Source organism: Cyanistes caeruleus, chromosome 20 (genome assembly GCF_971803275.1).
Source record: "Cyanistes caeruleus chromosome 20, bCyaCae1.hap1.1, whole genome shotgun sequence".
Lineage (NCBI taxonomy): Eukaryota > Metazoa > Chordata > Aves > Passeriformes > Paridae > Cyanistes > Cyanistes caeruleus.
The window spans coordinates 7,942,289-7,966,463 of NC_141720.1; the positions used below are offsets into that span (position 1 = coordinate 7,942,289).

A 24,175-nucleotide genomic window follows, 5' to 3' on the forward strand; every position below is an offset into this window, starting at 1 on the left:
TGGTTTCCAGGAGCCAGGGAAAGCAGGGGAACGTGGAGCCTACCCTGTGCTCCCAGCCTGGCTCTCTGGAGCTTCAGCAGCTGTTTGCAGGAGCAGGCAGAGCCTCCTGCTCCCCAGAGCCTGCTCAGCTCTGCAAACGAGCAGATGTGGGGGGAGAAGGGATAAAAAAAGCACCTGGGGGCGCGGGGGGAGGTTCAGCATGACTGCAACTCCCTTTTCAGAGGTTTGGGCGGGTTGATCAGCATTTCAACGTTTTTCTTGTCACCCTGTTCAATACCTTCTGCTCACAGGGTGTGTTCCCAGAAATGCAGGAGCCCACAGGCCTGCACCCCCTCAGCATGATTCACCCTTGGGTGGGATTGTGCCTGCCCTGAGCAGAGGCTGCCCTGTGGTGGCACAGCTCTCCCATCCTGATGTCCCTGCTCCATCTAGTGGAGGACACACAGCCTCCAAGGGAATTTGGCACGATGCTGAACCAGCTGTCTGCAAAGTCATTTCAGCTGCAAGACGGCTCAGGATCAGAGTATCCAGAAAAAAGGAATCAACCTCTCAAAAAAGAATTAAAATTTAAGAAAAATTAAAAGGCCAAGCTTCCTAAATAACGAGGAGCAAGACCAAGAAACAAGATACATCATCTGTACACAACTTCATTTGTACATGGAGGTTTCCAGCATCAGCCCAGAGCAACAGGGGAAGTGGCATACCTTGAGTGCCCTAAACACCCAGATTTTAGGGAAAATACAACTTTTGTGAACATGAGGGAGCTCTCGAGAGGCCTTTCTGGGATAACACAGCAGCAGCCACTGGCAAAGCACTGAGCACCATGCATTTTCTTAAGTACCTCTCATTAGAAATCTCACTGAGCCCACACAGGCACAGCACTGAGGGCACAATCTCCAGGTTTCAATGACATGAGAAAAGTGAATCATGTCATGTTTCTGGCAGATGATTTGACTTAGGACCGGCTGCCCAGAGACTTCTAATGACTTTCAAGCAGACACATCACTGGTGCTTAACCCCAGCAAGAGAGAACAGTAAGTCAGAGAAGGGTCAGTGCTCTTCATCCTCTCCTGAGGCCCTCCCTCACCTGTCTCCCAGCTCCTGTGCTATCACCAGGTGCCTCAGGTGGTACTCGATGGCTTTTTCATAGTCTTGAAGCAGTGTGCACGTGTTCCCCAGGCTGTAGCAAGCCTGGGCTTCTACTGCTTGGTCTTTGAGCTGTCTGGAGAGCTGGAGTGTTTTCCTGCAGGGAACAGGTGGGAAGGAAGAGCCCTGGTCACTGCCAGGCCACAGGGAAGTCACCCCTTGGAGCAACACCCTGCATCACCCACCACAGCAGCCCTGCCAGCCCAGGTCCCTTGTCACAGCCCCTGGAGCTGAGGCACTGTGTGACAGCTCAGGATTCCCAGGGAACAGCCCCTGGCACTCACTTGTAGTACTCGGCGGAGATGTCGAACCTGCCCAGGAAGATGTGGGCATTGCCCAGGTTGCTGTAGGCTCTGCGCTCCGCTGCCTTGTCCCCAAACTCCTTGGCAATGGCCAGGCGCTGCAGCAGACACAACTCAGTCACACCTCAGCCCAGTGACACCTTTCTGTCCCAGCCCACTGACACCTTCCTCTCCCAGCCCACTGACACCTTCCTGTCCCAGCCCACTGACACCTTCCTGTCCCACATCAGCTGCCCTGCAGAGCAACTTTTAGGGCTGCAAAGCTCCCACCCAGCGAGGCCATGATGAACCTGCCTGTCAGGGGTGGGTGCAGCAGGAAACCTCTCCCTCTTCTGCAATTCAGCTTCAGGAAAAGCTCTTGGAAAAGTGGGAGTGATGCTGCATCCCAGTGCTGTCCTCCCAGCATTTAAAAAACAGAGGAGCAGTGAATTTCCACTTCCACTGCAAGGGAACTGCTACACCCACTGCAACAGAACCTAAACTGCATTTGGATTGGGGCAGGGACTTTGTCACCTCACCTCCCTATAAAGCTTTGCAGAAAGTTATTATGTTCTACAAGCAGCATTTATTCTTGATCAACAGCTCCTTCAGCAGCTTAATTAAATTCATGGCTTGCATTTATTAAAATCTAGACTGAGACAAATTAAGAGCAGAAAAAAAAACCTTGCCAGACCCAGCTGCAGTTTGCCCTTGGATACCTCCTTTGGTTTCCAAGCCAACAGCACCCTTCCCTCGAGCTGCTGATGGGGACTGGAGTAAGATTTGCTCAGTGTGAGTTGGTACAACAGGGCAGACCCTGGAACTCACACGGGAGGGAGGAAAACACCAGGGGGAAACATCTCCCTGTGCTTGCTGGGTTGTGGTGAGAGGGAAAGGCCCAGGAAGGGAGCAGAGGTGTCTCCTACCTCCTTGTGGAAGGCGATGGCCTCGCTGAAGTTGCCCAGTAAGTACTGGGTGTTGCCAAGGTTGCCGTAAGCCCGGCCCTGTGCAGCTCTATCCCCCAGCTCCTTCACCAGGGACAGGTTCCTCCTGAAAGAAACCAGGGCAGAACATCCATGAGCCACAGCAAGGAAACCTGCACAGAAAGGAAGGAGAGCAGCCCTGGAGAAGGCATTTCCCTCCCAAGCACTCAGGCACAGGTGACCTGTGCTGGCCACCCCTGGGAGCTTGTGCCAAGCCAGGTGCTGCTGCTGTGTCCTGCTCTGTGCAGGAACCACACCTGTGCTGATCCATCCCACATTAAATCAGAAATGGCCACCTCACTGCAGGACCAGGGGCACAGGAAGATTTCCTTATCCTGCTCCAGGGAGAGAGGCAAGATCCACAGTCCCATGCCAGGGCCCTGCTCTGGGAGTTTCCTGGCATTTCTTCACCTTGTTTTTACCCCCTTTTACACACACAGCACACAGAGAGTGGTGGGGAACTCACCACTGGCACAAATTTACCCCTGGCTATGCTACATGCACCACTCCTTGGAAAAAGGCTGGGGAGCTATTTATAGGCACTATCACACCTCAGATATGAGGGGAGGGATAAAAGATCTTATCACTCTCTTCACTTAAAAAGCCTATTTAAAAAACTGCATTACAAAAGCAGAACTCTGAAGTACAAGGAGAAAAACCCAAAATTCCAGTGCCAACCTTCCTGTGTGGCACATGACAGTGATCTTTGAAATGATATAAGAAAAAGAAGGTTGTGACAAGTGAGATAAAGTGCAGATCCTTGAGAAGAACCAGGATTTCACAGGGACTCCTCCCGTGGGTGACAGGGATGGAGACACACGGGGATCCATCCTCACAGAGGCCAGCAGAGAGCAGCAAGGGCTGAGAGCTCAGCCTCCCAGCACAGCTCTGGGAAGCAGCAGACTCCTGCACTTCACTGCATCATCACCATCCAAACCACAGCGAGTTTTACAAAGCCGATGCCAGCGCGAATTTGAGCTCAGATTTTATAAATGATCTTTCCCCCACCTTCCTTGGGATTAATTTGCCAACATAGCCTGGCATCTTGGAAATATTCCTAATCTATTAGAACCTGCAGATTCTCAGTCAGTGGCCCCGTTCCCTGCAGGAGAAGGGGCTGGCCAGGCATGGATACTTACTCATAATATTCTGAGGCTTTCTGTAGCGTGTCCTTGACTTCCTGAGGCAGGTAGCCCGGGTCCTGGGCTGTGCTCCAGGATAAGTGCTTTCCCTTTGCATGGTAAACATTCCCTATGTTATAGAGAGCTCTGGCTTCACCTACCTGAAGGAAGAACAGGAAACAGCAAGGTGTTACACTTCACATCCCAGCATTTCCACTGCTGGGCAGAGATGGTTCACATTTGCCTTTCCCATCTTTCAGAACCACAATCCACATTTTCCTTTCCCATCTTTCAGAACCACAAGCCCACATTTGCCTTTCCCATCTTTCAGAACCACATGCTCACATTTTCCTTTCCCAACTTTCAGAACCACAATCCCACATTTTCCTTCCCCATCTTCACCCTCACAGCAGCACAAGATATGTGTGATAGCAGCCAGAAGGGAGAGCTTCACCCTGCAGCTCCTCCCAAAGCCCACCTTCACCAGATCACATTTACTGACTTGCAGGCAGGTTATTTTTAATGCCAGGAAATATTTCCTGTTGGAACACCATTACCTTGTCTCCCTGCTCCCGAGAAATGTCCAAGTGTCTCTGGCAGCAAACCACAGCTTCATCAAACTGCCCCAGAATTTTCAGGGTATTCCCAAGGTTGCCACTTGCCTTGGCTTCTCCAATTCGGTCCCCAATGGTTCTACAAGATGAAGGTGTTGAATAGCTCAGAGACTTTTATTCCCCAGCTGCTGCAGGCAGATTTAAGCTGCAACTTCCCAGCACAGACACCTGGCTGGAGAGCTTCCCACAATTGTGAAGGCAGATCCTTGTTCCCTATCTGCTGTCTCAGAACTGCTCCAGTGACTGCAGGTCATTACAGGGAGCAGCTGGGGACAGAACTGAATGCTGCTCTTGCACCAGGCATCCTCCTCACATCCACATCCCTTTCTCCACCTCCCTGCTGAGCCATCCTTGGTGTGTCCCAAGTTCTCCAGAGGACAATCAGGGCCAGTTTTGGATGTGTATTTCTGGGTTCAGACCCCACAGAACCTGCCCTCACTCCAGGCTGGGTCAGATGAGGACGAGGCAGTGCTGACACTCACCTGGCCAGGGTAAGGTCGTGCTTGTGGTACAGCAGGGCCTTGGAGTACTCCTTCAGGTAGAAATAGGCATTGCCCAGCTGGCTGTAGATGGCACTGAGAGTCTTCAGGTCCTCAGTCCCCACCTGCACTGCTGCTTCGAAGAAGGCTGCCCCAGCTTTGAAGTCCCCAGCCTTGCACAAGCGCTCTCCTTCCAGGGCCAGCTCCAGGCAGGATGCCTCCATCCTGCAAAAACAAGGGAATTGTTTCTAGAGGAGTTTGGCTGCAGTGCCACTCTGCTCTGCAATGGTTACAGTTTGCTTCACTGCACACCTTTAAATTTTCCCCTGGACTCAAAACACAGGAGCATCCAGATCCCACCTTCAAGTGGAAGGTGTCCCTACCCATGGCAGGGGTTTGGAATGAGACAGTCTTCAAGGTCCCTTCCAACCCAAACCATTCTAAGATTCTCTGATTTACAGACCACATCTGCAAGCAGCCAAAGGCAGCCAGTTCCCAGTTCCCAGTAGGAATCTGGACAAGAAACTCAGGGCTCCTGGCTCCAAGACATGGAATCATCACAGGAGTAACACCTGTTTTCCTTCCAGGTGCTGCAGGAGCCACATATCCAGGTATTTATATCTGAACCATTTTCCCTTGGCTAACAGAGAGGAAAAGCCAAATTGTAACAGGTTTTTACTGGATACCAGAGAAAACCCTGGACTGTGCAGATTTTCTTGGCTGAGCAGCTCCCAGCACTCGGTGTCTGCTTTTCATTAACTCTCCCGCTGTCACTTTTTCCACAGGCACTTGGCACACTGGCCTCCAGGCCAGCTTTCCTCCGTGCATTTTCTGACACCTTTGGCACTGGCACACTCCATGCTGTCAGAGAGAGCACTGTGAGCAGTGACACTGCTGCAAGAGAAAGAAAACATTCCCCTCTGAGTGCTCCACCAAGTCCTCTCTAAGTCACCCTGTTAGAACATGCCAATCCCAAGTTCTCCAAAGGGACTCCCAAGCTTTCATTGGGAATGTCCTGCCTGCTGCAAAGGCAGCCCCTTCCCCAAGGGGGATGGACACAGCATGTTCCTGCTGCTCTATCCTGATGCTTCTCTTTTTTGCTCAATTTATTTTAAAAAGTCAAAACTATCTAGGTCAAAGGTGGACATCTGCTGAGAAAAAAACAGAGCTCCCTTGTCCAGAGGTAGAACAGCAAGGGTCTGCCAGAAGGTAACAAATGCCCACAGGTGGTTTCTAGTCTGTTCTCAGCACTTGGAGGAAGTTTGTGGTACCCAGCCCACGAGCACAACTTGCCCAGCTGACTCCTCCTGGAGCAGTTTCCTGCTGGGCCCTGAAGATGATTCCACAAAACCATCCAGGAGCCGAGCCCAGGGCCCAGCCCTGCCATCAGGGGCTGTGCAGGCCAAGGACAACCTTCCCTACACACACCAGCTCCAGGACACAGCTCCTGCTGCTCCAGGACACAGCTCCTGCTGCTCCAGGACACAGCTCCTGCTGCTCCTGCTGCTCCAGGACACATCTCCTGCTGCTCCAGGACACAGCTCCAGGACACAGCTCCTGCTGCTCCAGGACACAGCTCCCACATCTCTTGCCCCTCACCAGCACCACTCCCCATCCCTCCAGGGGGCACAGGGAACTGCAAACACCAACCCTGACACATTTTCCCTAAAACAGGCAGAATGGTGCTGTCTGTACCACCAGGAAACAAAGCCAGTTCCTCCATGAACTGCCTGAGATCCAAGCCCATTTCCCTGGCAATCTCCCTGCTGAGTCAGCTCCGTGTGGCTCCAAACACCCAACGCTCGGCATCCTCCAAAGCAGGACAATCACAAGGACTGGCCAAACAAAAGGAAGACAGCACAAAACCTGGTTTTAAACTCTTCCTCCAAACACACCTGTGACCTCTTCTGCCTCTCTGTTCATTTGTCCCCGAAGCCACCAGGTAACAAGAGGGAGAAGGGAGCTGTGAAGCAGCTCCTGTGAGCTCCCACTCAAACATTTCATTCCAAAGCAAAGCCCACATTTGAGTGGCTATTTTATTTATACAAGAAATAAATGTGGCTCGTTTATACGAGAAATGTGCAGTGGCTCGTGGTGCCAGAGCAGCATTTGTCCCTGCCTCAGCTTCTGTTTGATAGCAGGAAGAAAAATATTAAGATTAAAAACGTTTTACTTCTCTCTGCTGGATCCTCTTGCTAGATCACACAAAAATTAATGAGTTTCTGCCTGGGGATCCCACCAAAATTTCATCAGTGCCAAGGTACATCTGTGGTTTGTAGATCCTGCACCATCAGCTATAGACAAGTCTCTGCTGATACATCCCAAAGAGCTGTCTGGGACTGAAGGAAGGCAAGAAACACCCTGCACACAAATCAGCAGGATTAACTGCAGGCAGCTTAGTGGGGATGAGTCTTGAGAGGACCTGAAATGCAGGAATGAGCCACCACCAGGAGTTAATGCTGGATTCCAGTTAGAAAGTGGCAGAGACAGAAGCAAACTACCTTGAGCTCAAATTTCAACCCAAACAAAACTCTTTCCAATATTCAGGTTGTCTTTGAGAAATTGAGATCACCAGCTGTAAACAGTCCAAAAAACTGGGGTGGAGACTGATTTCCCTAATTGATGGAATTGCTGTACAGCTCGTGTGGAACTCCTTGGGTGATTTTAAGAGCTTGAAGTGAAGGTTCCCATTCCAAAAGCCAGGTAAGTACTGCAAGGGCAGGACCATATCTGCCCTACCCCAAAGTGAATTTTGTGCCCCAGAGCCCACCTGGTGACACTCTCACACCCTGTGGGTGCTGTCCCAGTGTTCCCATGGTAACTGTGGCAGTGACACGACCTTCCAGTGCACACAGCCCTTAATTAAAATCTGTTTGTCCTTGAACAGGCTGCTCTGCAGAGGATCTGACTTATCTAATTAACATCACTGCTCAGACTGGGACCTGAGCAAACAAGGGGAAGGGACAGGAGGCTTTTCCCTGCATCCTGCTCTGCCAAGCCCTCGCTGCCTCTGACAACAAACAAGGATTGCAAGTGTTAACAGAAACACAACCCACCTGTAAAACCCACCTGCTCTTCAGAGCTGCTTTTGGGAAGCACCTTTGCATGCAGTTCAATCACTCCAGGCTCAAAAGAACTCAGGAACACAATGCCAAGGGCAGGGGAATCAATTAAAGGTCAAGAAATAAACTCAACACTAAAATTCCACTTTAAAAAGCTCCCAAAGTCCACAGCTCAACCATCCATAAAACACAACTGAAAGGACAAACCTGAACCATCCTGACAGACCAGTAAAGGGAAAAGAGACAATGACAGCAAGGTCCAAGCCCTCCCTTACCTCTTCTGCTGCCTGTGCATTTTCTGAGTGTACACCCAGAGCTCCAAAGCCACTGGCAAAAGGAAGCAGCGGGGCTGAGGCCACATACAAATGCAGAGTTTGGCCACAAAAGCACTCAGCAATCTGGACAGAATTGTGCCAGGGAATGAGTGGGTGGCACAATGCTGGCAGATGACTCGGTCCCCATCAGTGTGACACCTGCCAGTCAGTCTCCAGGCCAGGAATAGATGCTGCTTCTCACACTCACAAAGCAGAAAAGGGTCACCTTCTGCTGGGCAGTGACAGGCAGGAGAAACCCTCTTCCCAATCCAGCATGGGCAGGGCCTCCCTCCTTCCTCAAGTTCTTCTTTAATGGATAACTGATGTGAAGGCAGAAAGAGCTGAGAAAAACAGGAGGAGCAGCCTTGAACAAGAATTCCCAGGGTCACCCATCACTGTCAGGCAGCAGCTAATGAGGAGCTGGAGCACAGATTGCCTTTTGCCTGCTGCAAGCTTCTTCAAAGAACTCCACAGCAAAAAATGTGCCTTTGGAAAAGGTAAAATACAAAGATTCTCACACGTGTTTTCAGCAATTTGGAGAAGGCAGAGAGTCCCAGGAGTGCTGGGGAAGCCAAGGACACTGTCAAGTGAGAAATTAAGGGAACAGCACAAGGTGCCACCAGTGCCATTATCAATGATCACCACAACTGCTGTCAAACACTGTAATTAGGACATTATAATTGGGTGATGATAGAGGTCCCCAGAGTGGGAACACCACACACTCAGACCTCCCAAAACTCTTCTCAGTGCTGCCTTGCTCACAGCAACCTGTCACTGCTGACAACAAATCCATCAGGGTACACAGAAAATTATTGTGTCACCAGACAGAGCCTAGGGTCAGCTGTCTGATGCCTTAAATATTGCAAATATCACAGGAAAAGAGAACCTCTTCCTGCCTGCAAGGTGAAACTGCCTTTCAAAAAAGGAGAAAAGGGAAAAGGAAAGGTATTTATAGATATTTGATTCATGTTAGTGGGGGCGATTGCAAAACTCACTCCCAACCAGACCTCGTGTAGTTCAAAACTCCAAGCTTTTAAACAGAAGGTATGGCAGAAAATAACCCATCAAAACCACCAAGAGTAGTAAAAAACCCCCTTAGTATTTCTATTGATATGAGTTAGTGAAGCAACAGATTTTAGCATCTTCCTTGCAATCTGATTAGGTTCTGTACAAAAATAAATCTAATTCCAGAGCGCTGGTGACGGGCAATTAAACATTTCTTCCAAACCAAAAAAGGATCAGATTTACCAGGTGCTCAGTGTAAATGCATATTCAATGGCTTAACGAACTAAATATGCATTTAAATAATTACTTTCTTTAAGGGAGTGCTGCCAGTCAATCAAGCTGGGAATTATTCCCCTTCAGAGATTTTCTTTCCCAGCCCTGCACAGCTCCTGTACCTGAGAGGGAGCTGAAGGCTCTGAACCACCAGGTCCAGGTGCCTTCACACCCCTGGGGATGTGTCCCCTCTGCTGATGGGGAGTGGTCCAAATATTTTCCTTTGCTTCCCAACCTGAGGAAAGCTGTTCCACATCCTCCTGAGGCACAGCCCGAGTTTATTCATGATGAATTTATACCCATTTAGCCTCAGGACACTGCCCTTCTCTGCCTGGGGCACTGTCCCAAGGGGTTTTGGGCAGATTTCCCTGTTTACTCTGCCTCAGGCAAGGTCCAGCACATCCACACCTGCCTCTCTCTCTCTCTCACTTGTTCCCAAATGAGCTCCAATCTGTAAGAAAATCCCATTACTTGCTCCTAAATACAGGTGATTTCAACTTCCTACCCTTAAATACCATCTCCTTGTCACAGCAATCCATCTTTCAGTCCCTCTTATCCACACTGCTCCTCTCCATCATCAACACACCCAGCAGCAACCTGGCAGGAGAATAATTCAAATACTCAATTATCTCACTCCCAAATCCAGATCTGGTGGAACAGCCCCTCACTCCCCACCCACATCACATCCCCAGCACCAACCCCTCCTGACAAGCAGGTTTCTGTCCCAAACACAGGCTGGCAGGGAGGCTGACAAACAAATCAAGATACAGATGAAATTAGCCTGATTCAAAGCACTTTTGGAAGCTGGAAAGCAGCACACAGGAGCCAGTCAAAGGACAGAACCCCTGGGACACCCTGACCTACACCTCACCTCATTAGTGAGGGGAAGGAAACAAAACCTCCTGTTGAGTTTGGAGAGGAAAAGGTCAGAGATGAAACCATGAATGCTGCACCCAGTCCTCCCCAACTTCTGAACTGGTTCCAAGCATCTGGCAAGATCCCTTCACATCTGGAGGGGAGGAGATTCCCACTCCACACACTTCCACTGGTAGGAACACTGCAGTGAGTCCTTTCAGTGACCCCTGAGCTGAAAATAATAATATCCACAGGCACTTACTGCTGCTGGGGAAGTGTTTGTTCAAGCTGGAGCTCTGGGGATTACCCAGACCGAGAGATTTTCACCACAGTCTTTTGCTAAGGGCATGAAACAGAAAATCCAGAGGGAAAAACTCCAGGGAATTCTGGAAGCTGCTGGAGCTGTGTGCTGGCTCCAGATTTCCTGTCCCCTCACTGATGCAGCATCAGTGCTCCACAGTAGTCATTTCAGCTAATTGCTATCTACCATTAGCTGCAGAGTACTTACAAGGGATTCAATTCCACTGCATATTTGCTAATAAATCCCAAATGACACCGAGGAAGACAGCTGTATTTAGCTGCCTTTACCCTCTTATTAGCAGTGCTGAATAAGACCCCATTTCAATGGGGAATGGCTCCAGCAAGCTGCGTCATTGTCAGAAATCCAAGTTCAAACTCCCCACTGCCTGCTGGAAAGCAAAAGTCATCCAGCATTCCCCTGCTTACACAACCTCTGTGGCTCTGATCCGTGGGGATGGGAGAGCAGAGGACAGATGGGAGTTATTTCAGAGCATTTTATGGAGCAGCTTATGATGCTGAGTTGGTAGGTGCTTCAACCTAAGGACTCCAAAATATCTCACAGAGGTGTGAGGGCAGCAATTTCCCCATTTTTCAAAAAGGCAGCTGAGGCTCTGTGGGCAAATGATGCCTTGCTGTGAGTCAGCTGTAGAGAAGGGAAAGGAATCCAAGAGCCCTGGCTCTCAGAGCCTCTGCCAGGGCCAAGGGGAGCTGGTCCACCAGGGACAAGGTGCAGCACCTTCCATCCAGGCAGGGATGCTCACCCAGCTCAGCACAATGCCAAACATCTGAGGATGCCCAAAGAAAAGCACCCAGTCCAGGAGCTGAAGGGATCCTTGACCTGCAGAAACCTGATCCACCCCTGGAAGTATCAGTAAATGATACTTTGGCTACGATTATCTTGAATCCGTGACCCAAATGCTGCCCACAAATCCAGCTGGGCCCACAGGAAGAACACAGAGCACAAGGAAATTTTTCTGTGTCAGCTGAGGAGTGAAATTTCTAACAGGCAATGAGCACAATTTTAAGTCATTGTGCTCCAAAATTACTCAAGTATCAAAGGACTACCATGGATGTAATTAACTTCCAGCACTTGAAAATGCTCAGACGAGATTAAGGTGCAAATGTGAATTTCATCTCAGCCTGGTTAACAGTTTCACTTGATAGCCAGTTTCAAAGCACTTAAATTATAAGATGCAAATACTTTGCAGGGTCTGAGGAAGTGATGATTAAGGAGATATCAATTTGAAAATTAATTCATTAAAACATGTTCTGACTCCCAAATGGAAAAAAAATTATTATGAATCCACGAAGTGTATGAACTGATCAAATTCTCTGAAGGAAAACTGTGTAGGAGAACTCACTTTCAAGAAGAGTGAGAACAAAATGAGCCTGGAACACAATTTCTTTGCACAGCTCATCAGGGGCATAAACCCAACCACCAACAGCCATCTGAGAAAAAGAGAAATAAATGTAGAGGCCAGGAGCACCAGCTTGCCAAACACAAGTGGAGCAGTGATGCTGATGCCTGAGGATGCTCTTTCCTTCCCAGAAACACAAAACCCAGAAGTTTGTCTCGTTTCTGCAGCACCTGACCCCTGAAATGAGCTCCAGGCAAACCAGCACCTGCAACAGGACGGGCTTCTAGACATTTCTATTTTGTCACAGAGGAGGCTGGAATAAACTCAGCACAATGAAGGGAGCTTCCTGAGTTTTCCAAGAGCATTTTGCTTTCTTGTACAATGCTAGCACCTTTAATGAGGTTAATCCATCACGCTGCCATTAAGCAGCACTCTGGGGATGATTCCACCAGCAGTGAAGTGCTATTTCCTTCAGTCACTTCAGCAGCCAGAGAGCAGGAGAGGACATGCAGCCTGAGAGGCTTTTCATTACAAACTTACTTTGGCAACTGGGTCAACACATCTCTCACTAAAATATATGCTGTGATTTACACAAATGTACTGCAGAATCCAGCAGGTCACAATTACCACAGACATTAGGAAAAAAACTAGTAATTGCCTTATCAACAGCCAAGCAATGAAAACAATCAATTTATTTGTTCCTATTTTATTGATGCCATTCAGCTTCTACCACCCAGCAGTACAGAGGAGCTCATTCAGGTCAAACTTCATACTGAAAACGGGCAAGTCCTGGGTTGGGGGAGGTCTTTCCAAACTCAGAAGAACCATAAATGAGAGATGTACAGACATCTCCTCTAAAACTGCTCCCAGACACCTGGTGGGGGCTCAGCCAGGTCCCGTGGGAGTAGCCTGGATGCTGTCCTGGGATGGGAGAAGGGGCTGAGTGCTTGTGGATGCCAGTGGAGCTCCAACAGGGCAGTGCCAGCGTGGGTCAGAACAGCAGGGGAGCAGCTCAGGACCAGAGCCACCACAGCTTTGAGTGAAAACATCACAGCCTCCCCCAGCTCCTGCTCCAGGGTCCTGCCACCCCCAGCTGCTGGCAGGGTCAAGCTCAGCTCCACAAGTGCCACCAGCACAATCACCCCGGTTGTTCTGGGCAGCTGCACAGGCTGTGTGAGGTTTCCTTCCCTGCAAAACCTTCTCGAGTGAAAGCAAGGCTTGTTTTCCCACAGGCCCCAGTCTATTCTCCATTCAAGCTGCCTGGAAAACCCCTCCAGCTGCAGCCCCCACTTCTCCTTCCTCTCTCAGCCTGCCAGTTGATCCTGCCTCGGAGCAGGGGCTTGCAGCAGGAAAACAACTGTGTATGGAAAAGGTGCTGCCAAGCCCCAGAAACACCAGGGACTGTGTTACAGCGAAGCCCAGCCAGCCAAAGGAGCCACCTCTGCCTGTCCCAGGTTCCTGCCCATGTCCCAGCTCATCCCAAACCTCCTGCAGCAGCTGGAGGCTGCACACACTCCCCACGTGCTGCCTCTTCCCTGCCCACAGCCTCTGCAAACCCCAGCCACGCTCAGGGCACGGCAGTGGGATCGTCATCGTGATGCAGCAGAAAAGGAAACCATGACAAAGTTCACACCACAGCTTTTTCCACTGACTCCACAGCAACCTACAGCCAATTTGGTTCTGTTCCCTTCCTGTCTCATCTGCTTCCGCCAGCCCCAAGCCAAGGGTTTCAGTCCAAGAGCGAGGGGCCTTTGGGATCCATCAGAAAACTCACACCCTGAGCCTGGGCCAGGCAGGCTTCGAGCCAGGGAGGAGCTGAGCGACTCCAGCTCACCAAGACAGCACTAAGGATGCTCAGCAGCACCAGCACTTGCACCTGAAAGGAGTTTGGATGGGACCTTAATGACAGAGCCAGCACAAACCTGGCCCTTGTGCTTCCTGCAGAACAAATAGCAGGAACCAGCCAAATCCAGTGAATCCAAACATGCAGCAACTTCTTTTTCAAATGACCATATGGTAAAGCCTGTGAGGAGGATGAAATCAAGCCAGAGCACACCAGAGAGAACCTGTGATAGTCTCTTCCTCAGTGATTACAGCCCTGAGTGCCCAAACCAGAGGGATTCACAAAGGTGGCTCTCCTGGGTCACTCAGGGCACGGGAAGAGCTTCTGCCAGGGCTGAAGCACCGCCAGCCACCAGGACAGATTGTTGCTGGCAAAGCTGCAGCACAGCAGACTGCACCAATTTCACATTGTTTCTCTGCAGCTGTCTCCTGCTCAGAGAGCTGTTTAAAGCATTGCTGTGCTCTCCCTGAAACTTCCAGGGGTGCCAAAGATCAGGCATCAGGCCACAGACACTCATGGGTTTAAAAGGCCAACAGAACAAGAGCTCACACTGGACACTGCCCTCTTCCCTGGCTGTTACACAGCCACAGGGAACCCCTCTGGATTTTGTAAAGATAATTCAACATCTGTGTGAAAAACAAGGGAAGAGGCTCCCCAGGAGCTCAGATATCAGCCAGGTGTCTGCCTCAACCCTTGCCAGCACCTCTAAACTGTTCCTCCAGCTCCTCAGTGCAAACCCAAGCCCAGCAGACCAGCACCAGTACTTCAAGGCGCTCCATGGCACTGTGGAAAAATCTATGCATCCCACCAGATTAAAGTGCAAGCCCCCAGATCCCAGCGTGGCAGGATTCCCGGGAAGCCAGGCGGTTCCACACAAGGTGAGAACTGCACTCATCTCCTCCAGGGTGAGCAGCCCCGCTGTCTGGCACTGTGCTGGGAGCCTTCCAGCATCCTGCAAGCTGCTGTCACTGCTTCCCCAGCACCGTGGGACTGAGTCCTCCACCACATCTCCCCAGATTTTTAGCACTTCTGTCCCAGTGCGGCTCCGTGGAAAACATCTACCCTGGAAACGTTTCTGTGCAAATCGAGCACAGGGAGGCAAGTGCTGCTCCTCCCCACACGTGACATCAGTTTGGCTCTGACAATGTGGCATTACTGCAGTTCAAACACAGGTGTAAACAGCAGCAAACATCTATTTTGAGAAGAGTTTGTCATGTAGATGACATCTTTCATGTGTGCAGTGGGCTCTGGTCCTGCTCTTCCACAGGAGGAGTTTGTATGAACATCATGTTTCTTGCAAAGTCTTCCCAAATACAGCAAGAATGCTCCTCTCCACAGGCCTGTTTGGGGTTCCACTGAGATCCTCCTTCTGAAGCTCTGTGAAACCTCACAGGTATTGCAATGAGTTTGCAGACCACAGGCTGCTGCTCTGGAGCTCTGAGAGAATTCCCTGCTCCCCTCCTGCCTCACACTGGTGAGAGAAGGGAGGATCCATCATCAAGCTCACACACATGCCCAAATCCAAGGAGCCCATTTATCCTGACAACTGAATTATGTATATCTGCAGAAAAAGAAAATCTCTGCTCCTGCACAGAGACATCATCATCATCCAGCAGTGAAAAAAAAAACACATGGCACAGCACCAGGCTGCATGGAAAATGTGCTACAGGGACAGGGAGGAGGAGACAGCTGACAAGACAGCTCTTACCTTAACCCCTAAGGGTGGTGGGCTGGGGGAGCTGCTGCCATGCAGGAACAGCTCTGTTTCCTCAGGGATTTTGTGTGCTGGAGGAGCCTGCCTGCTCTAATCCAGGGCATTCCAGAGCGGCTGCATTTGTGCTGCACAGCCTCCACCAACCTTTCAGGAGCAGCTCCATCCACCAACACACATGGCTTTAATTTGGGATGTTTTTTCTCTTCTTACTTCCATTCCAGTCACATGTTGGAGCTGTTACTTTTCTCTCCTCTGTGTGTATCTGGATGGCTGCATTCTCACTCTCCTTCCTGAGCCATGCCAGCCTCAGGCAAGCAGCTCCCAGAGCGTCAGCCTCGACAAATGACTCAGTTCTGTCTGGAGCCAGGTCTGCAAAGCATCTCCTGCCTTCCCTTCCCTTGCTGCTGCTCACACAGCTGCCCTGGGCAGGTGAGCTCTGTCCCCAGCACATGGGATTGGAGCTCCACAAAGCAGAGCTGGAGCCCCCAGAAAACCTGAGGGGAACTCCTGAGTCACACCAGGGGAGCCTCACCCAGGGCCATTCAGGAAGGGATTTCCACCACAGGAGAATCACTTTGCTCAGTGCAGGGAACACAGCATTTTTCTCTGCCCATTCCTCATCTTTAAGTGACAGATCTGCTGCTGGTCCTCTCTGCAAAGTGGTCACTCACTGGCACAGGTGATGACAACTTTCTGCCAAAAACACTGGTGCCAAAGGGTGGTTTTATTGAAGAGAACATCTTGCAGAGTGAGTTTTCCTTTTCTTTAGAACAGCAGAGGAAAATGTGGGCATTTTCAGTAATTTCATTAATTAACATTCATTATTAACTCCTCAGACACCTGAGCACGCTGCAAAAGCTCCCCATGGACCAGGCTCTCCTCAGAGCCTGAGGTACCTGCAGGAACTCTCCTGCCTGCCCTCCCAGCAGGGCACACACAAGGGATGAACACACAGCAAACAGCAGCTTTCCTTTCTCCCCTGGCTTTACCCAGGAAGGCACCAAAACCACAGACTTCCATCAGCCAAGCAGTTCGTGCTCGTAGTTTCCTGGATTACTGCCCTGATGGAAGCAATTCATACAAGAGCTGGCCAAGGGCTGCGGCCTTAAAATTCTGGGCACATTGCAGTGAACTCATATGTTTTATTATTTAGACCCACGCAGGAGCTGAGCTGAACTCAGAGGCCAGGAAATGCCTGGAGGTACACGTGGAGTATCACAATCCCAGGACATCCAGCTGCTTTCATGGGTGTAAGTCTCCACTCAAGCACTGTAAGACGTTGGCTGGTGGGCTTCCCAAGCTGGAAATCACAAGGGCTTGTTTGTCAGGGGAAAAAGAGAAACACCCATGGCTTAGCAAGCTCAGTATTTTCATTTGCTAGTCGCTGGTGGTTTGTATTCCTGCCTTCATGCTGCACAAGGCTTGGCTGATAAACAAGCTGAATCTGATGGCCTCTGTGTTTTGCAGCAAGATCCAATCCCCAGAGCATTTCCTCCATACAAATCTCTGCAGACAGCTGCTAAAAAAAGGGGCTGTTGCTGCTGCAGCACCAGCTGGGATATGGTGAGTGCACAAGGACAGTGAGAACAGGACCCTCCTCAAAGCCCTGGCAGCTCCTGCCCATCCCAAATCCTTCCTGCCTGTGATCACAGAGGTGTCCTTTCCTCTCTCCATCTTCCACCACACCCAAAAGACAACCGCCCCCAAAGCAGGGCAGCTCCACTCACATAATCTGACTGGCAAGATTTTCTGACAGGGAACATTGCTGTGTGCCCCTCTCTCCTTTTTAAATTCTTTAATTTAAATTCTTCTCCAAGCCTGAGAGACAGGGACCCCTGGAGTCAGAGAAGCCTGAGCTCTCAGGGCTCTCCTGCTTTCTTCCTGCCAGTCCCTGGCACTGGGCTCTTCACAGTGCCCAGGGCCACCTGAGCTGCTCCTTCTCCTGAGGTTTGCAGTGTTCCCACCACACCTTGTAAACAGGCAGAGCCTGGTATTTCATTCTCCAGCTTGTGAGTTCCTCCTGAACAACTTTCTGCTCCCTGTCAGAACAGCAGAGCCACTGGGATTTCGTGTGACACCAGTGCTGCAGTGCCCAGCGGGGCTCAGTGGAGGACAGAGCCAAGGTCTCCAATCCACAGTTAGCACAATCACCCTCACTCTGATGAGGGTAAGGAAGTGCTGAAGGAAAGGAGGGGGAGTCAGGACATTCAGCTCCCAGTTTTATCATCTCTGTTCTCTTTCACCCTGAAGGCTATACAATTTCCCACCCTTGAAAACAGGAACAATGTTTCCCAGAAAAGCTGCAATAAAATTCTGGTGTTTACCACGCACTCTGAAACCCTGGAACGGATGCAACCCTGCCAGGATCCACTCAGCACCATGGTACAAACCATGAATAACAGTAATTAACAAATAGCCCCAGAGAGATGAATATTAATCAGCACTTCCCAGCTCTCCTCAGGCATGAGCGGATATCCCACAGATGGAGTGCACCACCTCAACTCTGCAGCATGGGTCACAGAAGGAATTTGTCCCAAAACTAACTAGTTTGGGCTGAAGCTGCTCCAGAGCACAGGAAAATCCACACCAAAGTGCCCAGGGAAGTACCACCAGGTACAGGTGAACACTCAAATGGCACCTGCTGTGACACCCCCCCAGCAAATACAGCCCAGTGCTCTGCAAAATTACAGCAGTGTCAAGAAAATCCTGGAAATGGAACTGGGAAGTCACTTGGTACAGGAAACCCCTCTGTTCTGCCTGTAAATGGACATTTGTGCAGCTCTGTTCATCAAGGCATGGAGGAATTCCAACACACACATGGACCAGCAGCAGGGTGGGGCTTCCCCTGGGAAACTCGGCACAACTGTTAATTATTTGTGCTGCCCTATGGCAAAGCTGATCTCCTGGTGCTGAGTCTGCTGCAATCCTGTAACAGAAGCCAATCCTCCCAGGGAGAGGCTGCAAATCAAAGGATCTGTCCCAAACCCCATCACAGATCAGCAGCTGGACCTGCATCCACAGCACCCAGGAAAGGGATCCCTTCCTCCCAACTCTGCTCCCTGGCAGCCAGAAAGTGTGAGGAAAACACAGCAGGATCCCCAGGTCAGGAAAGGAGCCCTCAGTGTGCCTCCAGCAGTCACCTTGTGCAGCTCAGAGCCAGCTGCAGACAGAACTGACAGCTCCCAGTACTGCCCGTGCATTTTTAAAAGCAGCTTCCAAGACAAAACATCTGCTCCCAGGTGGAACATGAAATAGCTCTTACACTGAGCTATGTTATTAGTGTTTTTCCTCTTTCTCTTGCACTAGCCCCTAACTCCCAGTGAGGAGCCCCTCTGGCTGCTCCAGAGGGTGTTAAGGGCAAAGGGTAACAGAGAAGCTTGAGGAAAGCCAACACAATCCAATATTCCTCTTTCAAAAATCCCTCCAGGGGTAGCAGCTGCACAGAGCTACTGATTCACAACAGAAGGTGAAGCTTCTTCAGAGGGATCCTGTCTAACCCCAGAGTCAGAAACACCTGTGGTTCCAGTGCCTGGCATCCTCAGGCAAAATCCTCTTGCTGAAAGTAAATTGGGAATAGATTTTTAAGCTGTTTGCTCCTACCCTGAAGGTACTGAACAGACAGCAGCACTGCTTTCCAAACCATTAATTCAGGGGGTTGTTGCTGCTCCAGTGTCCAGGGCCTTGCAGAAGATCTTCTTACACCTTGCACTGAAGTGAGGAAGGGCAGATATCAGTGAGGTGCTTCAGCAGGTGCTTGTCCCCCCTTTTCCAGGCTTCAGTGGGACAGGGAACCCCCCTGGCAATTTCAGGATCAGATCATTACACTGGTTTGGGTTTGGCTGCCCACTTTGAAGGCTCTCAGTCCCACACCTCAGATTCAGCTCCAGAAACTCCTGAAGGGAACAGAGGTCATGGCTATTGTCCTTAACCAGCCCTGTTAATTTTATCTCAGGAGAAGTGAGTTAAGTCACTTAAGTACAGAGCTGTGCTGCAAATTGCTCATTTAATATTGCCCTTGAAACTGCACTGTAATGATAATTTTTCACTTCCTTCCCTAGGCAGTTGCATAACATTGCTGGGCATTGTTTAGAGAGCTCCAAAGCTGAGGCAGCCGTGTCCCTTTCACCTTCTCCTCACCAAGCACTGGCAGGGATGTTGATTTTCTGGTTGTGGGGTTTTTTTTTGGCTTCTTTTTTTTTTCCCCCCACTCTATCAGCTTATTACATTAAACAACAGATGGACGTGACTCTGAATGCAAATAGCCTTCCAAAAAAAATTATTCTTACTTTCTTCAGCTTTCAGTGGAAAAAAAAAAAAAATCCCATTTATACCAGTTAAACCTAAGCCAATTAGAAAGTCAGATCTGTCAAATAACATTTAATTAAAAGTATCTTTAGGGAGGGAGCAGCTGGGTCAATGAAAAGCTTTCCCACTGACAATAAAAATAGCCCAGGCCCAGAATTCAACAGTCCCACTTTGTGGTTGGGATACTCAGCCTGTGTGCCCAGACCAGGAGGAATTTGGGTTTCATGGCTTTGGTTGGCAAAGGATTTTGTGACAGGGAAATGGAATTCTGGAAGCTGGGCTGGCTGATCAAAGGGGCACAGAGAGCAGGACTGGGATGGTAGGGATGGGACACAGCACCAGATACACCTGAGAGCAATTTGCAGATAAAATTGCTCTTCCAGCAGAGCAGCACCAAGAGTTACATAAAATCCATCTCTCCACTTCAGAAACTTGCTGCTTGCGGCTTCTTGCAGTGTAAGACCTGACAAAGCTCAAACCTGTTCTTCAAGCACGTCTGGACACCACCTCGAGTGCAAAAACATGAGACAGCAAGAAATCAACATACCACAACAAAAATACAGTTTATGTTCTCCAGTAACAAAGTCTGATTTGCTGGAGAGGAGGCAAGAGAGCACAGAGGGGAAAATAGGAACACGAGAGCTGGGGAGATGAGGCTTGAGACAGAGCAGCATTTACTCTGCAGAGAGCTCAAACTGAAGAGAGCAGTGACAGAGCTGTGTCCTGGGGGAGTGTTAGAAGAGCACAGGTGGAAGGAGCCACATCTAGGAAGTCCCTGGATGCAGGCACAGGCCAGGCTCACCCCAGATCCCCCCGAGGGCAGGGGGCAGCAGGGTGGTCCTGCAGGGACCCCCTGTCCCTGCCCTCACTCCAGCTACAGAGGAGGGGATGGCACCTCTCAGGGCACACCTGGACACCTCCTGCTTTAACAGGAACACACACACTCCACAGGTTTGAACCCAGGCAGGATCTTCCATCCTGATGAACTTCTTCTAACAAACTAAGCCATTCTATCACTACCAGCCCATTAAAAAAAATCCCTTCCTATCTGCCTCTGCAGATGCTCCCTCCAAGCCTGAGGCCTGGATCAGTGAGAAGTTGATTCCTCAGACTTTTATCAGCATTTCCAATTTTAAGCCTTTCTGCGTCTGGCTATGACTTTGCTTATCCTCAAGGCACCACCGAGGCAAGGCTTTCCCCTTGGTTTATGTAATATACCAGGAAAAAATCCAAAGTCTGGGTCACTCATCACTGAGCTGGAGGAGGGGAATGCCAAGGGAGCTGTGCAGCCTGTTCCTGTCCCCTATCACCACAGTGCTCATGGTCCAGCTGCACTCGGCTCAAGAGAGGAAGAGCCAAAAAGGATTTTAAAAATCACTCTTCTATAACAAATCAATTTCTCAGCTTTCATAACGTGTTTTCATCCTTTGGTGTAACAGGCACTGCTTCCCCTAACTGAAAATAAGGGGTAGTAGATCCCTAATTGGCCACATCCTCCAGGAAAACAGGAATTAATCACACACAGGATTTTCCCGTGGCATAAGCAGCTCGTGCTGCAGACACCAACCAAAGCCCTGACAGGACCCACCACTCCTGGAGCGAACAAAACTGCTGCACCCAGTCACCACGACCCAAACACCAACCTCCTGCTTGCAGGAGCTCTTTCCAGTGTCCCTCCTCTCCTGCTGGCCATGAGCTCCTGGAGATGCTTTCCCAGGAGAGAAGCATCCAGTGCAACAGGGAGCAAAAGGCACCTCAGTAGCTGGGCATGGAACTCTGGGCAGCACAGCTCCCTCCTGCCCCACAGTCAAGAGTCACAGCTGCCTCCAGACCCAGCTCTGGTGTGATTATTAACATTTATCTCGCAGGAAACTGCCTCTGAGGGGTGTCCTCAGGCCACACCCGAGTCACAAACTCATTTGACTTCAGTTGATGCAGAGGCAAACTTTGAATAACCACAAACACGTGGCCAAGGGACAACATTCTCTTTCTTGTCTGCTTGGCACAAACATCCCGTACAAGGCACAGGATTTGGGGATGAAGCATCCAGAGGAACTGCTCTCACCCCAGGAGAGGCACAACCAGCAGAACCTGAATCAGTGCAGCACAAGTCAGCACAGGGAGAAGGCAGAGCATCACCTCAGCCCCATTTACATGTGCACTGAGTCCAATTAATGCCCTGAGGATGGAAAAGAAGTGTTTGTATTGCAGCAGCACCTACAGGGCCAAGCCAAAGCAGGATCACTGTGTGCCAGGTACAAAGCACAGCCCTGCCCCATGGGAGACCAGAGGGAGCAGGGACAGAGCTTCTCTCCCCACATCACACGAGGTGAAAGAAGAATCAAAAAGGATGCCCAAAATCCTGGGGGAACCTGCAAAGCACCAAGCCTCAGGTCTGCCTCTCCCTGCTGAGGTGGATACTCAATGTCCTGCTTGGCTCCACTTTGGGATGCCCACACGACTCACCAGTGCTGAAAGTACAAGTGAGAAGTTCAAAACATCCCAAGAGATGTCAACAAAGCCAACACTGCCTGCTAAACAATCATATAATTTTTGTTCAGGCCAGCTATTATCCAGCACAGCTATTTTAGACATGTTTGTCCTGTTTTACACATCCTTCTGCCTGGTGGAGACTGCCAACAGAAGAAAAATCAGAATCTTTCACAAACCTCTGAACCAGCATTCAGAAACATAACAAGCAATTTCAAGTCTGATCTACCAAGTAAACAGGGACCAAATGGTCATTCCCACTTTTCTGGTAGTGCACCTGAGCCCTTTCCCAATCCCACAGAGGAAGCTCATTGCACTTTTCCAAACCCAGCACTGCTGCTGGTGCTAATTTTCACCTCAGGCAGATACAATTAAATTCCAGCTCTTGGAAAGAAAATAGCTGTTAGCCTTATATGAATTCCAGAATCAAAAGTTGTGTGAGTTTACTTTACAACAACCAGGGAAAATACCGAAGTATTTAATGGTATTTTTCTCCCTTGGGTACACACAAAACCAACAACAACCATTCCAGACAGAGGTTCACCCCAATAGTGGATTTTCTCCCCAATTTGCTTTGCAAACCCCAGTTTACTCTGTCACAACCACGCTGAGTTGTGCCCTCCCTCGCTGCCTTCCATGTCAGAAGGGCAGCAGTTCCTCCATCCCAGTTTTCCCATCAGAACAGGAGGAAGGAGCCTCCTCTCTCCCAGCTCTGTGATGCTCAGAGCACTCTCTAATTGCCCGATGCACATTCAGGTCAGGTCCTCGCCTTGGTGGCACTAATGAGTGAGATGGGGACTGTTTGTGACACAATCAAGGAAAGTTTGTAAACACCACAAAAGCCAGGAGAGCTTTGGAAAACAGAGACTGCAGGAGAGCAGAGAGCAAGGGAAGGGAAAGGGAGGAACAAGGTGTGCTTTTATGCAAGTTCTCAGGGCAGATTAATGCATTTCTGGACTGACTGCAGCATTATCTAATGTTCTTTCTGTGTGGGATCAATAACATCACCACCATGTCAGGGCAGTACAGTGAGGGTTTCCCCAGGACATGTCCATGTCTCCCTCCCAGACCCAGAAATCTCCAGAGTGGCCTTTTAAAAGCAAAGGGCCAAATCCAGGGGAGCTCTCTGGACAGTGATGGACATGTCCCCAGCATCAGCTTGTCATTCCCCATGGCCCAGGGGAACCACTGGATGGATTTGGTGCTTCCTACACCTTCAAAATCAGCCAGCCAGCACGAAAAGCACCTGCAGCAGTGGAGAGAACAGGACACCTGCTGCCAGCAGGTATTTCCCAGCTCCTACCCCTATTCTGCTGAGCAAGTCCTCAGAGGTTACACACAGCTGAATTAATGCACCTAAATAAACACCAGCCCAAAACCCCATGGAAGGTAAAGCAGTAACTCAGGCTCACACAGAAGTTGGCCAGCTCAAATTTGAGGAGCACAATCACAGAAGTGGGCAATTCCAACAAGCCCCAGCAGTGACTCAGAGCTGACCCCACAGACAGACCAGCCCTGAGCAGAGCCACAACTTCCAAAGCCCTGGACTTCCAACAGGTCCTCCCTGGAGCTTCACAGTTCTGTGGAGCTGCACAGGGGCAGAAACACCCTGGTTTGTGGTGTACAACTGCTGCAGCAAAAGTTTTGACTCTAGTCTCTGTAAATAGAGATGTCTGGCCCAGTCAGCACACGGATCATTTGCTGCCAGCACAACAGAGCACATGTCTTTGTTTAGGAGGGGCTGAATTTAGGGAAGCACTAAAGGATGCAATAAAAATGAATAAACACTTTCATTTTTGGCATGTTTCTCCCCACACAGCCCTGTTTCCTAGAAGGAAAATAGCTCCTCCAGCTCCCCAGATAAGGGGTCTGGCACTCCCTGCCTGCACAGCTACCTTCTGCAGCTCTTACACCTCGATTAATGCTCGCAGGCACAAAGAAAACCCCACAAATTAAGATTTTAGTACCAGCTACTATGGCTTTAGCACCCAGTCACCTGAGGCTCCACCATCACACCACACAGAGGCACCGA

The 24,175-nt window shown here is 50.0% G+C and overlaps 1 protein-coding gene across 5 annotated transcripts in view; it reads right to left on the minus strand.

Moving 5' to 3' along the window:
• Window positions 1–24,175, minus strand: part of GPSM1 (G protein signaling modulator 1) — a 68,426-nt gene that overhangs the window by 38,244 nt on the left and 6,007 nt on the right. For 4 of the 5 annotated variants that reach the window (XM_086858611.1, XM_086858612.1, XM_086858613.1 and 1 more), the window contains 6 exons: window positions 4,628–4,849; window positions 4,089–4,224; window positions 3,550–3,692; window positions 2,354–2,477; window positions 1,431–1,546; window positions 1,088–1,243 (listed from right to left, as the gene is read on the minus strand). In XM_086858611.1, coding sequence (XP_086714737.1) covers window positions 1,088–1,243; window positions 1,431–1,546; window positions 2,354–2,477; window positions 3,550–3,692; window positions 4,089–4,224; window positions 4,628–4,849 — 897 coding nt within the window. Of the gene's footprint in view, window positions 1–1,087; window positions 1,244–1,430; window positions 1,547–2,353; window positions 2,478–3,549; window positions 3,693–4,088; window positions 4,225–4,627; window positions 4,850–15,342; window positions 18,659–24,175 lie in introns of those variants that run through there. The other variant, XM_086858615.1, reaches the window with a different exon arrangement.